Source organism: Hippichthys cyanospilos, chromosome 1 (assembly GCF_059441005.1).
Source record: "Hippichthys cyanospilos isolate Australia breed blue-spotted pipefish chromosome 1, RoL_Hcya_1.0, whole genome shotgun sequence".
NCBI lineage: Eukaryota > Metazoa > Chordata > Actinopteri > Syngnathiformes > Syngnathidae > Hippichthys > Hippichthys cyanospilos.
In genome coordinates, this window is record NC_142369.1 from 21,630,001 (window position 1) to 21,643,358 (window position 13,358).

Below are 13,358 nucleotides of genomic sequence, written 5' to 3' on the forward strand. Positions count from 1 at the left end.
TTCTGAGATTCTGGGTTCCTATCTGGAGTTCGCATGTACTTCTGGTACTTTTTTGGTGTGTTTTCTCCATGAATTGCAGCTTCACCTCACGTTCCAAAAAACAGAACTATTGATGACATTTAACTGGCAATAGGTGTGGAAGGTTGTTTGTCTATAGGTAAGCAGTGTACTACGCACCACTGGTTCAAAGTCATCAGATAATTCGGAGGCATGCGTTCATATGAATGCCATTTTGATGACATTCTGAATGAGATGCTGATATTATTGGTGAAGTTCTACTTGGGGTAATCAACACATCTGTCTAAATGTTGTGCTTTGTAATTGTAATCTGCTTGGGACCCAACAAAATGTTCACATTCATGCTTATAATTTCCAAAATGTCGTAACTATCCCTGGAACTGTCACAGAACAGTGAGAAACTTACAACAACAACAACAAAAATCTGTCTTTTTTAAACCAAATGGCAGGTGCACACACTTTGCGATTACCACTACTTGCAGGGCTGGAGTGTGATTATGTCATTGTTTTCAATCCAAAGTGTCCATTCAGATGAACATACGGTATTTATGACTTTTCTCATTCAAGCATTGTGCAGATGCAAATATTATAGAAGCAGAAGTAGTTTGTTATCTTTTCACAAAAGAACCAGATGTAGTTTTGTCAGTCAGCTGGTTGACAGGCCCCCATATGAGGTATCCCCGTTTTTAGCATGGGAATGGGAGCTTTGGGCGAGCCACTGGGGAGAAAGGGTGTGTGAGCGAAGGATGGGAAAGATGTATGCTCTTTGTTCCTTGTTTCTGAGAAAAGTTGATGGACTCACACTAACGCTGTGCAACGTGTCCTCCTCCTCTAACGCTGCCTCCATGTTTGTGTGTGTACTGGTCATCATGACGCCCGCCTCCACTTGTCCTTCGCGCTGGAATGAGATGCATGCAGTTGAACTTTTTGCAAATTTATTTATTTTCATATATTGTTGTTATATAAGTCACTATTAAGGAATCAGTAAATGATACTTTTAAGGTACTCTGAAATAATAAGCAGTAGTGCTGCTCTGAAAAGAAAAATGTGATACAAAGGTACATACTTTCTTGATAAAATCATTTCAAGAATAAAGCCTTATACTTTATAGCTTTGGGAATGAAGTTTTATACTTGAGGTGAAAAAAAGTGCTTTGGTGTCTAATTGCTGCCTTGGTTAAACAATTGAAGTTTGCAAATCCAGTGTAGCTCCAAACACCAAATCAATCCTTTGCAAACAAAAGGCATTCCCAGCAGAACTATGTGCCAGGGTTAGCTCATGCCCCTGGTAGCCCAGTTAGAAATACTGTATGACCAAGTCGGGACAGGTTATCTATTAGCTATGCTACGCCTCTAATCAGCCAAAGCCAACCCTGCGGAGCAGCCAGATTACATACAGCCTGGCGACACAAGTTGGCTGAATTCTAATTGGCTAAAAAGTCCAACTTAAAACTACAACACTAGAAGGAGCGTAACCAAATGGGTATAATAAGAAAAGAACAGAATATGGAAATTAATTTTATACATTAAAAAAAATATACAATATATATACTTAGTAAAAATGAATTTTAAATTAAATTGACTTTCATTAGTTATTATATTTATTATAGTTTATAGATGTAATAATGACGTCAGGTTATGTTAGGCCAGCAGAGAAGGCCTTGCTTGCCCTGACGTTCCATCATTGACACACACATATACTGTGTGTGTGTATATATATATATATATGCACTATTATATATATATATATATATATATATATATATATATATATATATATATATATATATATATATATAAAAAACTAATTGACGGACATTTTAAAAGTGCAAATAAATGAAAGGATAGTAAAGGAAACGTTTGTTGCCTGCAAAAAGGGCAATTGATGACTGTCTCAACGAAAAGTCAGTTGTGCATTAAATGGCTTTATTCCATTTTTTTTTAATCTGGAAAACACTGACTTCTTGAAAATAAATTACTATGATAATAACACATATTAAACAATATTATCTTTGACAAGGCAAAATCAAAATAGCCCCGCCAAATCTTACCTCAAGTATCATACGGGTTAGGCAAGTGCCTTGTGTCTGAAGCCTGAAGAGGTTATTGATCCCAAACAATTCTCCCTTGTGGGAGCCCTGAACGGCGTCAAAGTACCGGCGTGCGCTCTCCACACCGACAACAGAGCTCTGCAATTGCTGATGACAAACATACAGTAAATATGCCTATATTTCATAATCTTAAGAGGAATGTGCTTTTCTGCCTTTTTGCACCTCCTTAGATGTATACAGTCTAACATAGGGAGCCCTAAAATACATTCTACAATTTCATCAGAATGTACACACTTTGCCAACATGTTTGCAGCATGTTGACAAAAAAATAAAAAAGAAGCTAGAGCAGATCCTGGTCTTTGAGGGCCAGTGTCCTGGATGTTTTATATCTCCATGCGACAAGACACCTGATTACTGATTGCTCAGGATAGTTATCCAGCTTCTCCAGACCATGCTGATTGTCTGATCATTTGAATCAGGTGTATTGCAGCCGGCACACACACAAAACATCCAGGAGGCCCTCATGGACCGGGATTGCAGACACCTGTCAGAGAGCATTTAACCCATAGATGAGTAAAATAAATGATTTCTTATAGATGACTAAACTATATTGTTGCGGTATATAAATAATGATAACTCTTTAGAGCATCAGAGTGCAATTTGATCATTCCCCACCACACACCTGATGATGATTCATGGAACATCAGCATCAAAATTATCGAAATACCTGTTTGTAGACTTGTCTGAGGTAAGTGATTTCCTCCACTGTCCCCAATGATATTAGCCTGAAAACAGTCACGTCTCTACACTGGCCAATGCGATATGCTCTAAAGAGATGCACACAGTAAAAAAAAAAAAAAAAAAAAAAAAGGAAATCACCACACAAACTACATTAAAACAGCTGCACATTGATATGCAAAATACCGGAATCTAATTAAAGATAGACAAACCTGTCGATAGCCTGGAGGTCATTGGCTGGATTCCACGTTGGGTCAAATAGTATCACAACATTGGCCCCAACAAAATTTAGTCCAAGACCTCCAGCCCTGAAAAGTCAACGTTGTCATTTTGTCTCCATATCAAATACCACAACATTTCCTCTAATAGATTCAAAGAGATTTGATTGTCACATGTATAGTACTATACCACACAGTGAAATTCTTATTCTGTTCACTTTCCGAGCAGACTCATTCCATAATCGAGCAAATAACTGAATGTTAGGAAAAACAGTCCTGAGGTCGCAGTGGTTGAAAAATTGACTAAAAGTGCCCATCTTTGAGTCATCCAATTAAAAAGAAATTATTCTCCTTAATAGTGGTCTCTGAAATACGAAGTGATAAATGTAAAGTCTGTCATTATGATAAATAATAGTGCATACAAAAGCGCAAAAGCCTTTAAGTTTAATTTAAGGTTGGCGTTTCAATGAACTGTACATCATAGACATCACAACTTTCAAGTGGTTGCTCTGCAATGTCATCTGCACTTGTTTGTGTCAGTTAGCGATCACTTATTTGTTACATCCCTGAATTTGACTTTCACTTGTCATTATTAGAAAGTACCAATATTGTTATTTAATATTTCATAAATGTATACTACAGTATCTAAAATAAAGCACTGCCTCAAGTTATAATAAATGCCTATTTAGCGAAATCAAGTAATTAGTCTTTTGGGGAGAGTATGTACTCCAGTTTTATGCTGGGAGAGCTTGCTGATCTGTGCAGTATTTATTTATTTTTGCTGACTTACATGGTGGACACCAGGCACAAGTTGATGTGAGCCGAGGTGTTGAACTCCTTAACAATACAGACTCGCTCCTTGGCTTTGGTGGTCCCATCTAATCTGCTGTAGTCATACCCCTCTGCCATGCAGTAGCTCTCCAGAACATCCAACAGCTGCCGAGACCAAAATAACAATAGCGACAACAAAAAATAGATTATGTGAAATGTCAGTGGAATATATGGTCATTTAACCCCACATCTTATCCAAAGTGAGCTGAGTTAGACTCCAGCTCACCCATCACCCAAGTGAGGAAAAGCACAAAGGAAATTGGATGGATGCATAATGGTTGCTATCACAAAATTAAATGTCAGTGAAGATTACCAGATTATTCCTATCAAATGTCCTACTTTTGAAACATGTTGAACTTTGAATGTATCCAAAATTTAACAGGTACTATTGCTTCATTGACATGTGCCATTGATAATCGAGCGTCATTATCAACTTTAACAAAACTCATCTGAAAGCTCAGACTTCTCTTATCAGTCAGTCTTTGGTGACACAGCAGCATCTTATTATCTTAAAAGCTCTAACTGAGTTATCTTATAAAGCCCCGAACCTTACATGTTAATCTCAGTCACGAGAGACAGCAAAAGAGTCATGTTTGCTGCTTGTGTTTTGTCAATAAATAAAGTAATGAATGCTAACACCAGCAGCAATTAAGTGAGTTTAAATCCTGAAGACTGACTGGCTATAAATGCATGTCATCTGAAAACGCCCTTTAAAGTAATCTGCAAAGATCACAAATCATCAAATTTCCAATTTCCCATGAAAGAGCTCCACCATCACATAGAATTTAAAGAATAATGTTTCTTAGATGTGGACATTTTGGGTGTGTTTTCTTGCAAAAACCTTTGTGCTGGTTCAGAAAAGGCAAGTTTAGCACTGCTACTGGGTTTACTTGGTTTCTTTTCCAATTTCTGTTAGCTTAAGAAGCCAAGCAGCCTGAGAGGGTATCGATGATCTTTTAGTGAAAAAAGAACTTTGGTTAGATTATGTCTGTCTTGCAATAGTCATTAGCTTCCTGCGCTAACCATTAGCTTTGGTATCAAAGAGATGGAAATATTTGATTACGTATTCACTTGTATGTATAACGGTTAATAGTGTTGAGATCTCACTTTAAACAGTAATCCATTATCTTAACACACTGGCTAGACAATTATTTAAAGTTATATGACTGTGAAAATTTGGGCTACGAGCAAATTGCCGGTACTCAAGCATTTTCCTGACTATATACAGTGGACAAGTCAACGGCCAATCAAAGGGGCATACTGTATAGACAAACAACAATCACAATCATAACTACTATAGACAAGTTTGTTTTCATGAGACTCAAACTTTTTTTTTTTTTTTAATATGGGAAGAAGCTAGAGTAAATGGCAAAAACACATAGAAGCAAGGAGAGAACATCTTACATCCACACAGGTAGGTGTGAGTCATGATTCGAAGCTAGAAACTGTTCACCATTAGTCCACAAATGAATTGGACAAATTACTCAATGTATAATTATCCCGAGGAGAAATGATCACATACACAGTTCTCCTTACCTTAGTTGACAGTGAAAACAGGAGCACCTTGTCTTTTTTTGGCAGATAGAATCTTAGGAGCTTCTGCAAAACCTGAGAGGGAAAATTTAGTCTTTTATTAACATACAAGTACAGACAACTTAAAAAGTCTATACACCTCTGTCATATTAGGTTTTTAATGACCCCCCCTCCCGGCAGGTGAAAACAGCGTAGGACCTCCCCTGCCTCTCCAGGAATTTTCATGTATGTAAACATTAAAAGTATTTATACTTTTACATATGAGACAAAGATTACTGTAGAACACAAATTTACTTAAATTTTCAATTATTAAACCTTATTCAGTAACTGTGCTGTTATCCCTTCCCGTTTCCATATTTGGCCTTACTGGGGAACACGGAGGAATGAATTTGCCCTAGGTGTAACAGCCCTCGGACGTCGACCTAGAGTGGAGCCCTTAGATGACCAAACCTAATAACAAGGAAGCAGAGTTTACACTCAAAATTACCATTTATTACAAAAGTAGTCTATGAAACATCTTTCTAAACACTTTCTTTTCACCCCTCCTTCTCCTCCCGCCTTCTGCCGCGCCTTCGAGCTGTCACTCGTGCGTGTGAGCTTCATGAAGACTGGCCAGGCAATCAGTCAACCAGCTCACGGGCAAGATACAAGACACTAAAAGACACGTGATTGGCCCCTAGCGCCTGTCTTCATTGGTCAATGTCGCACCGGTGTGATGGATTGCCTGGCCAGTCTTCTTCATGAAGCTCACAGGCGAGGGAGAATTCATTACAAAAGATGTTACCTAGACTACTTTTGTAATGAATTGGAATTTCAAGTGTAAACTCTGCTTCCGTGTCATGTTTGGTTAGCTACAGGCTCCACTCTAGGGTTGTCACTCTAGGAGTGACCGTGGCATGTGTTACATTACATTCAACTCGTCTGTTTGGCATGAAGGAAACCTTCACAGTGCGTCTCTCCGCAATATAGCTTTTTTTTTTCCGTGAAAACAAAACGCGAAGCACTGAGGTGAAGCGCAAAGTAGTGAGGGAACATTGCACTTAAAAAAAAAAAGTTCATTTAGATTGTTTCACAAAAAATGAGCTATGGAGTAATTTTATATTGAATGCATACAGTATAAAGATTTGTTTGCGTAAACAGAGCGAACTTCAATCCTGTGCTGCACCTTCATTTTGCCGCTATACATTGGGTCCGACAGTGCTTCAAATGATTCATCTTTGCACCTCGACAGGAAGTCTGGAAACTTCTGAAACACTCTTTGACAAATGGCGCTCACACACTTTTCCTGGAAGAACATATAAGGCATGTCACTGAAGCTAATCTATTAAGGGAATGAGGCAGTGAATTTTTCAATCAACTAAGTTCTGTGTTGAAGGGCTGACACAATGCCCACACTTTAAAAAAACATTAGTGGACTTGGAACTTTATTTTGTATACAAATACAATTATGAGCACTTATCAAAATACAGTGAACATCAGTTATGGCGGTGGCTTATGCTCCATATCCACGTGCCTGCAACCGGTGTAAATCCACTATATTACCTGTACATAGCCATATAGCAGACAAATTGGAATACACTGTACCTGTTTCTTACTGGTGCCTATGGTGGACTGGAGCAGAGCCACGTGACTGGCAACCTTCCTCAGTACGGCCAGGTAAGTGAAGTACAGCGCCTTCACTGGCACGTCCTCAGAGTTTGTCTGCAAGGGGTGAATTTGCGTTATGAAAAATAGCTATTTTAGTTTCTGGAATAATGGGGTCTCAGGAGGACTAGCCCACTCATCAAGTGTGAAATTAAACAACCAAGTAAATCTTTGATATGCTTCGTCCTAGAAAAGTATCTGTATACAAAACGATTGACAATTTGACTCAACTGTTAATTGACTATTTTGCACAACAACCACACTTACTCTAACAGCAACGCTCATTATAGTAGCAGAAGGCTAACATTGGGTCACTTGGACGTAATACGGCTTCCCCCTCAAAAAAAAAGGGTGTGTAAAGAATTCTTTAATTCTTGAACCTAAGTATCTTTTTATAAAAGCAAGTGAGTGATACAGTTTTACCTTGGATTCTTTTTACGATAAAAAAGAATTGAGCCTGAACATTTATACAAAAATAAAGGTCTTGTATCGGATCACTATACCAGATGTGTACCTAATGTTGCCACAAGTGAGAATACTTTTAAAAAGCTATATTTGGAATTTTACTGGCAAATTTAAAGTTAAAACAAATATACATACTATAGGAAACTAGCATGTAAAGGATCACTTTGTTAAAATTCCACAACCGCTATTCAATGATTAACGGTCAGTGGAAGGAAACAACAAGTTGACCCTTGGGTACAACCACATAATAATGCAAGGTCTGTAAAAGAATTGGACTGACTTTGTAGCAGCATCTTCTTCGAGTACGCCCACTTTGGCAATCACATTTTTCTGAAGACCTCAGAAGTAATTGCACATCTTCTGAGTCCAGCACAGTTTGATAGACAGTTTGCTGAAAGTCACTCAGAGAGCAGTACACCACCTACAGCAGGGACAAAATACACAAGTGCATTACAGTGCCACTTTAACATTATCTGTGAATTTACTGCTACCTACCCTGTCATTCTTCTTTGGTAATTGGTCCTTGATGAGCAATTTCGTTCTTCGGAGGAAATAGCAGGAAATCTTCTTCACCAGGTCTCTGATGGCCTTCCTCGATGTCGCTAAGGCCCTCTTGGTGACACTGTGTCTCTGGCCTTGCTCAATTGGATCTGACACCTTGTTCTTAAAAAGCCCCAAGTTGCCAAGGCAGCCAGGGACAGCCCTGTGTGGAAGAAGAAAAGAACACATTGTTCCCAGAAAAAGCAAAACACATGCCAGATTCACTCTCATGGTACTCTTTGAACTATGTCTTGTGACAAATTTGGAATTAAAAGATGTTTTAATTATCAACAAAGGAAAAAAAAGCCTACCAGTCCATAACACACCACAACTCCTCAAGGTTATTCTGAAGGATGGTGCCAGTTAGGCCAATTCTAACCTGAGTAAAAAGGCAGAATGAAAACATACGCTAATAAGCCACCAAACGAAGACGACCGGTTCATTTAGAATTTACACACGGTGCCATATAAATTGAAATCCAAAATCTGACCTGACATTTGAGACCCTTCATTGCTTGAGTGATTTGAGAGTTTGGATTCTTTATCTTGTGAGCCTCGTCTACAAACACGGCAGACCAGTTGATGCTATGGGAGAGGAAGAGGTCATATGAGGAATACAAATTGTCATTCAAACTGCCTGCAGTGATAAATTGTGATCACACTTGATGGTATGCATTGACTACAGTGTCAAAACTCTTATTCTGCCAGGTGGGGAACTTGTCAATGACAACTGATGGCACATTGATTATCTGACGCATATTACTGATGGCAACATTATGCTCTGCTCAAAGCCCATCTGTCTGATTACTGCTTGTAGTTGATGCTGATTTTAAAAACATTGAATTTGTCCCAAGTAAAAGTTGTCAACTCGCCGTGGAATTCGCCCAAGATGCTGCATCGAACAAAAACAGCAGGGTCCCTTCTCAATTTGGGTTGTTGAAAATTTTTTGTCATATTTTTGATAGACACGCCAATCAAATTGTGCATCAAATTGAGAACCTGATGTCTGGGCCTATTTTTATTCTGTTTTTCCATTACTGAGTAGGATTTAGTAAGTCTGGTACAGGCTCGCGAAAATTGGAGTATTTTCAGACATGTTTAGGCCCTCAAGAAGCCAATTCTAAGAGGGTATTGAGCACTCTGGAAGAGGTTTTCTTCCACAATATCTATGTACTTGGCCGCATTCTTCTTCCCTTCAATCGCAACCAGATCTTCTGTCCTTGCAGTTGAAAAACACCCCACACATGATCATCCCACCACCAAGACTTTAAAATTATTCATTATAGAGCTGAAATTTCAACACTGTGATGTCGAATTACCATGATATTTTTGCTCAAGGTTATCATACCATCAGAATCTGATATTGTCAGCATTCTCTGGTACCTTAACACATTTCACAACCCAAACAAATAAATGAACTAGTGAACAGCATTAATGCATTGAGAAAATGTATCTTTTCTATCATGCACTAGCATCATAAAGTCTCTCACTTATTGAATTGAGTGAGGCAAAGACGAAGAGTCTCATAGGTGGTGAGTGTGATCTCCACGCGGCCCTTCTTGACGCGAGCCAGCTCCTCCTGTTTCCTCAACCCGTGGACCACCGTATACTGGAAGTGGCCCCAGGTGTCCAGTTCATCTTTCCAGTTATAAAGCACTGACAGTGGGGCCACAATCAGGAAAAGCTGCAACAGATTGCAAAAACACTCGCGTTGATGACATTTGCAGAAAACCGCAATCCCCGCCGCGCCATCACTCCCCCTCTCGCATTATTGTTGTACTTAATGCAGTCTTCATCTGGATGAATGTCATTTGAAAACAAATGTGCGTATTGTTGCACCTACTTTATTTGGCTTCCTCTGCTTGAATGGAATCTGACTTTGCAGAAAGTGAGGCTTGTTGCTCTCAATGTCCTCCCAAGTCCCTTTTTTGTGCAACGCTGCCGCGAGGAAGCCAATGACCTGCAAAAAACCCAAACAACAGTGTGAAGAAAAACTCCTTGGTTTTTGATGGGTTGAAAGTGTTGACCACTATGATGAAATACATTACAGATATCGAAAGCCGCACAAGGGATTTTATATGTTATGACTTTGTGTGGGTGTGCATTATTTTTTTTACTTTGCTACAGTTTAACTTTGACAGACACAACAACATATCTTTACTTGAGCCTTGGCAAGATAAAAGTAAAATATTGCGCCTTTGCTAGCATTTCGGGAAGAAACATTTTGCCTCCATTTGCACTTTGGCAAAGTAGCAATATAATGTGCCTTTGTACTTTTCTGTGTTCAATTACAATTAAGACATGGTACCTTTGCTTGACCATTGGCGAGATAAGAAAGCAACACATCAGTAATTTACCTGCACTTTCTGAGGACAACATTTAAGACACCTTCCCCTCACGGAAGCTTTGGCAACAAATGAAGCAAAATATCAGGTCTTTGCTTACATTGGTGCAAAATAACGTGCCTATTATTGTTCTCTGGCAAGGTGAACAGACAAAGCAACATATAGCACCTTGCCTTTACTTAACACTTGGTAATGTATCGGTAATTAAGAGACATATTGAGCCTTAGCTGACTTTGCTTGCACTTTTGAAAAATAATGTAGCAAACATAGCAAGCCTTCATTGGGTTGAAATGAGCATTTTTTCTTGCCCGGCATACTCAATAATTAGTGTACATGTCGGGAAAAAAAAATGACAAGCCATTCACAGCGACAATTGTTAATGCTCCGCATGACAGTAAAACACACCAGGAAGGCCAACTTGAAAATAAACCTTAGTTTAAAATAATACGTGGACAAAAATGTCTTCATATTTTTTTTTTAATTTGAAGTTACCTTTGGCAGCACACTGTATCATAACAACTTGACTAGTCTTTCTTCTGCTTCCAACTCCCAGTACAAACAACACAAGGTGATTTCTGAACAACACAGCTTTGTTCAGGAGTCACTCATAATCACCAATTCATGATGCTCACAAACAACATTATTGTGTTGACATTGGCAGTGCATCTGCTCCAGGTGGCTCCGACTCCATTGCAGCTGTGTCTAGCATCAAAATAGCCGCAAGCTAGCTGCGCTCCATGTAGTCTTCCGTGATAGAGGTACATGACTCTGTACACTTGGATGCTTGACAGCCTGACAGTTGCCGTTCCTATTGGTCACGGACCAAAATATACGTTTTTGAGACAAAAGTATTGTGCTGCTAAGGAATTTAAGTAAAAATCAAATTTCAATCATTAGAATGTATAATAGTTGGTTATTCATAATGCTTATGAATAACTGTACCAATGGTGGCCCAGTGAATAGCACATCCGCCTCACAGTTAAAGAGACCAGAGTTCAAATCCACCTTGCTCCGGCCTTCCTGTGCGGCCTTGCCATGTTCTCCCCGAGCACGTGTGGGTTCTCTCCGGGCACTCCGGCTTCCTTCACACTCCAAAGATTTGCATGACAGGTGAATTGTACACTCTATAGGTGTGATTGGGTGCGTAAATGGTTGTTCTGGTGTGATTGGGTGCGTGAATGGCTATTCTTCCCTGTGTGCCCTGCAATTGGCTGGCAACCAGTTCAGTGTGTCCCCCGCCTACTGCCTAAAGCCAACTGGGATAGGCACCAGCAAACCTGCGACCCTTGAACCCTTTGAAAGCAAACAGTCTAAGCCTGATTCAAACCATCAACTCTTCCATCAGTGGATGACCTGCTCCGCAATCTAAAGCAACATATGCACACTATATAAACAATTGTGTCTTTGCTTGCACTTTGGCAATGATAAACAGAAAAGGCGGCATATCTTGACTTCCCTTGCTCTTTAGTGTATACCTGAATGGTCTTCCCCAGGCCCATGTCATCCCCCAGGATGCATCCTCTGGAATGGCTAAAGTTACTGTGGATAAACTTGATGCCTTCTCGCTGATAATCCCTCAGGTATCTGTTGATAGTGTAAGGAACACTTTCTTCATTTCCATCACACAGCTTTAAAGGAACACATGCCCCGGAATGTTCCACGCCGCTGGAAAACAACGGTTTCTCTCGCTTCAAATTATTGAAATCAGATCTTGAGTGTTTTGATGCAGTGTCTTCTTTTTTGTTCACTTCCTCCTCTTCGTTGTCCCAGTCTGTGTCGTCATCACTAGAAGAGGGGGTGCTCCGTCTATGGGTGGTGTCTAAATTCTGGGTGCCATCACCATGATCCGTCACCTGGTGATGACGGGTGTGCCAAGCTACTGTGAAAAGACAACAGTTGTTTAACACTAAATTCAACGGATTATAGTTAGAATACAGGAATGTTTTTGAAAAGTATGAATTTGTAGGTTAAAAAAATTCATTCCATTTTGAAACAAGGTTGTACCGTTTAACCAAACGTGACCCAATCTCATTATTTTTGACAATCTAGCGCACGGTTCACAACTACAATTCACCACCCAAAACTAATATGAAGAACGGTGATTAGGCGCGATTTCCCTCTTTATCTAACGTTTACTTGTCAAAAAAAAAAAACGAAACGATTTATGAAGGTCACTGACATCGATTTATAGTGAAATAACAACAAAAAAGGCAAACGGGTTTGGTCTGCCTACCTTTTCCATTTGAGGTACATTCCATGATGTTATCGTTAGCATCCTCGTTTTCTCTTCAATGCGGGGTTATAGCGTGCTTGGTGGGCATGGCTGACACTTTTCAAAATACCTGATACGTTATTTACCATAAGATAAATCTCTCGTCCGGAGATCATTGTTCAGAAAATAAGTTTTAACGTAATACTTGAAAGTACAATCTTTCTGCTCTTTGGTCTGACCAACATACTAGCAGCATTGTTTACGTATTAGTATTTTTGTGATGGCACTTTCGCTATTTTGAGTCGCGCAGAATAAATTATGCTGTATTGTATTAATGATTCAATGCATAACATATTCGAAAAATTAATATAAAAAAATTATAACTATCGATACTGGTGATTTTGTTTGCTACGAAACTATGTTGAAAGTGCTAAGCCGAAACAGAGTTGCAGTTAAAAGGTTTAGCGGTAGCTTTGTACTTTTAATTCCTCTTATTGTTTTTGAATAATATCACTTGATTAATTTGTTTCCACACATAAAATGTGTAGCATTTCAAACATGTAATTTTATCAAGACATGTCAAAATAAATGTAACGTGTTTTCACGTACACGTTAGTTGGACACGTGAGACCTGTCATTTTGTTGCCGGCAGAAGTTTTGCTCTCCATCCTCGTCACCTTTGTTTCTCAAAGTTAAACGAAAGAAAGCGCAAAATTTGAATTAGAATTAGGAAAGCATCGAAGACAAAAGCATCGATCGAAATAA

At 39.1% G+C, this 13,358-nt stretch overlaps 1 protein-coding gene across 5 annotated transcripts in view; it reads right to left on the reverse strand.

The window, feature by feature from the left end:
• ercc6l2 (excision repair cross-complementation group 6-like 2) overlaps positions 1-12,841 on the reverse strand; it is a 19,377-nt gene extending 6,536 nt beyond the window's left edge. For 3 of the 5 annotated variants that reach the window (XM_088427155.1, XM_088427136.1, XM_088427165.1), the window contains exons 1-16: positions 12,615-12,841; positions 11,857-12,260; positions 9,880-9,996; positions 9,527-9,720; positions 8,528-8,621; positions 8,349-8,416; positions 7,993-8,200; positions 7,778-7,918; positions 6,973-7,089; positions 6,554-6,673; positions 5,392-5,463; positions 3,815-3,960; positions 3,019-3,114; positions 2,796-2,895; positions 2,069-2,215; positions 821-916 (exon numbers count right to left, since the gene is read on the reverse strand). In XM_088427155.1, coding sequence (XP_088283281.1) covers positions 821-916; positions 2,069-2,215; positions 2,796-2,895; positions 3,019-3,114; positions 3,815-3,960; positions 5,392-5,463; positions 6,554-6,673; positions 6,973-7,089; positions 7,778-7,918; positions 7,993-8,200; positions 8,349-8,416; positions 8,528-8,621; positions 9,527-9,720; positions 9,880-9,996; positions 11,857-12,260; positions 12,615-12,639 — 2,145 coding nt within the window. In that variant the 5' untranslated portion in view covers positions 12,640-12,841. Of the gene's footprint in view, positions 1-820; positions 917-2,068; positions 2,216-2,795; positions 2,896-3,018; positions 3,115-3,814; positions 3,961-5,391; positions 5,464-6,553; positions 6,674-6,972; positions 7,090-7,777; positions 7,919-7,992; positions 8,201-8,348; positions 8,496-8,527; positions 8,622-9,526; positions 9,721-9,879; positions 9,997-11,856; positions 12,261-12,614 lie in introns of those variants that run through there. The other 2 variants (XM_088427146.1, XM_088427173.1) reach the window with 2 other exon arrangements.
• Between the last annotated feature and the right edge of the window lie 517 nt (positions 12,842-13,358).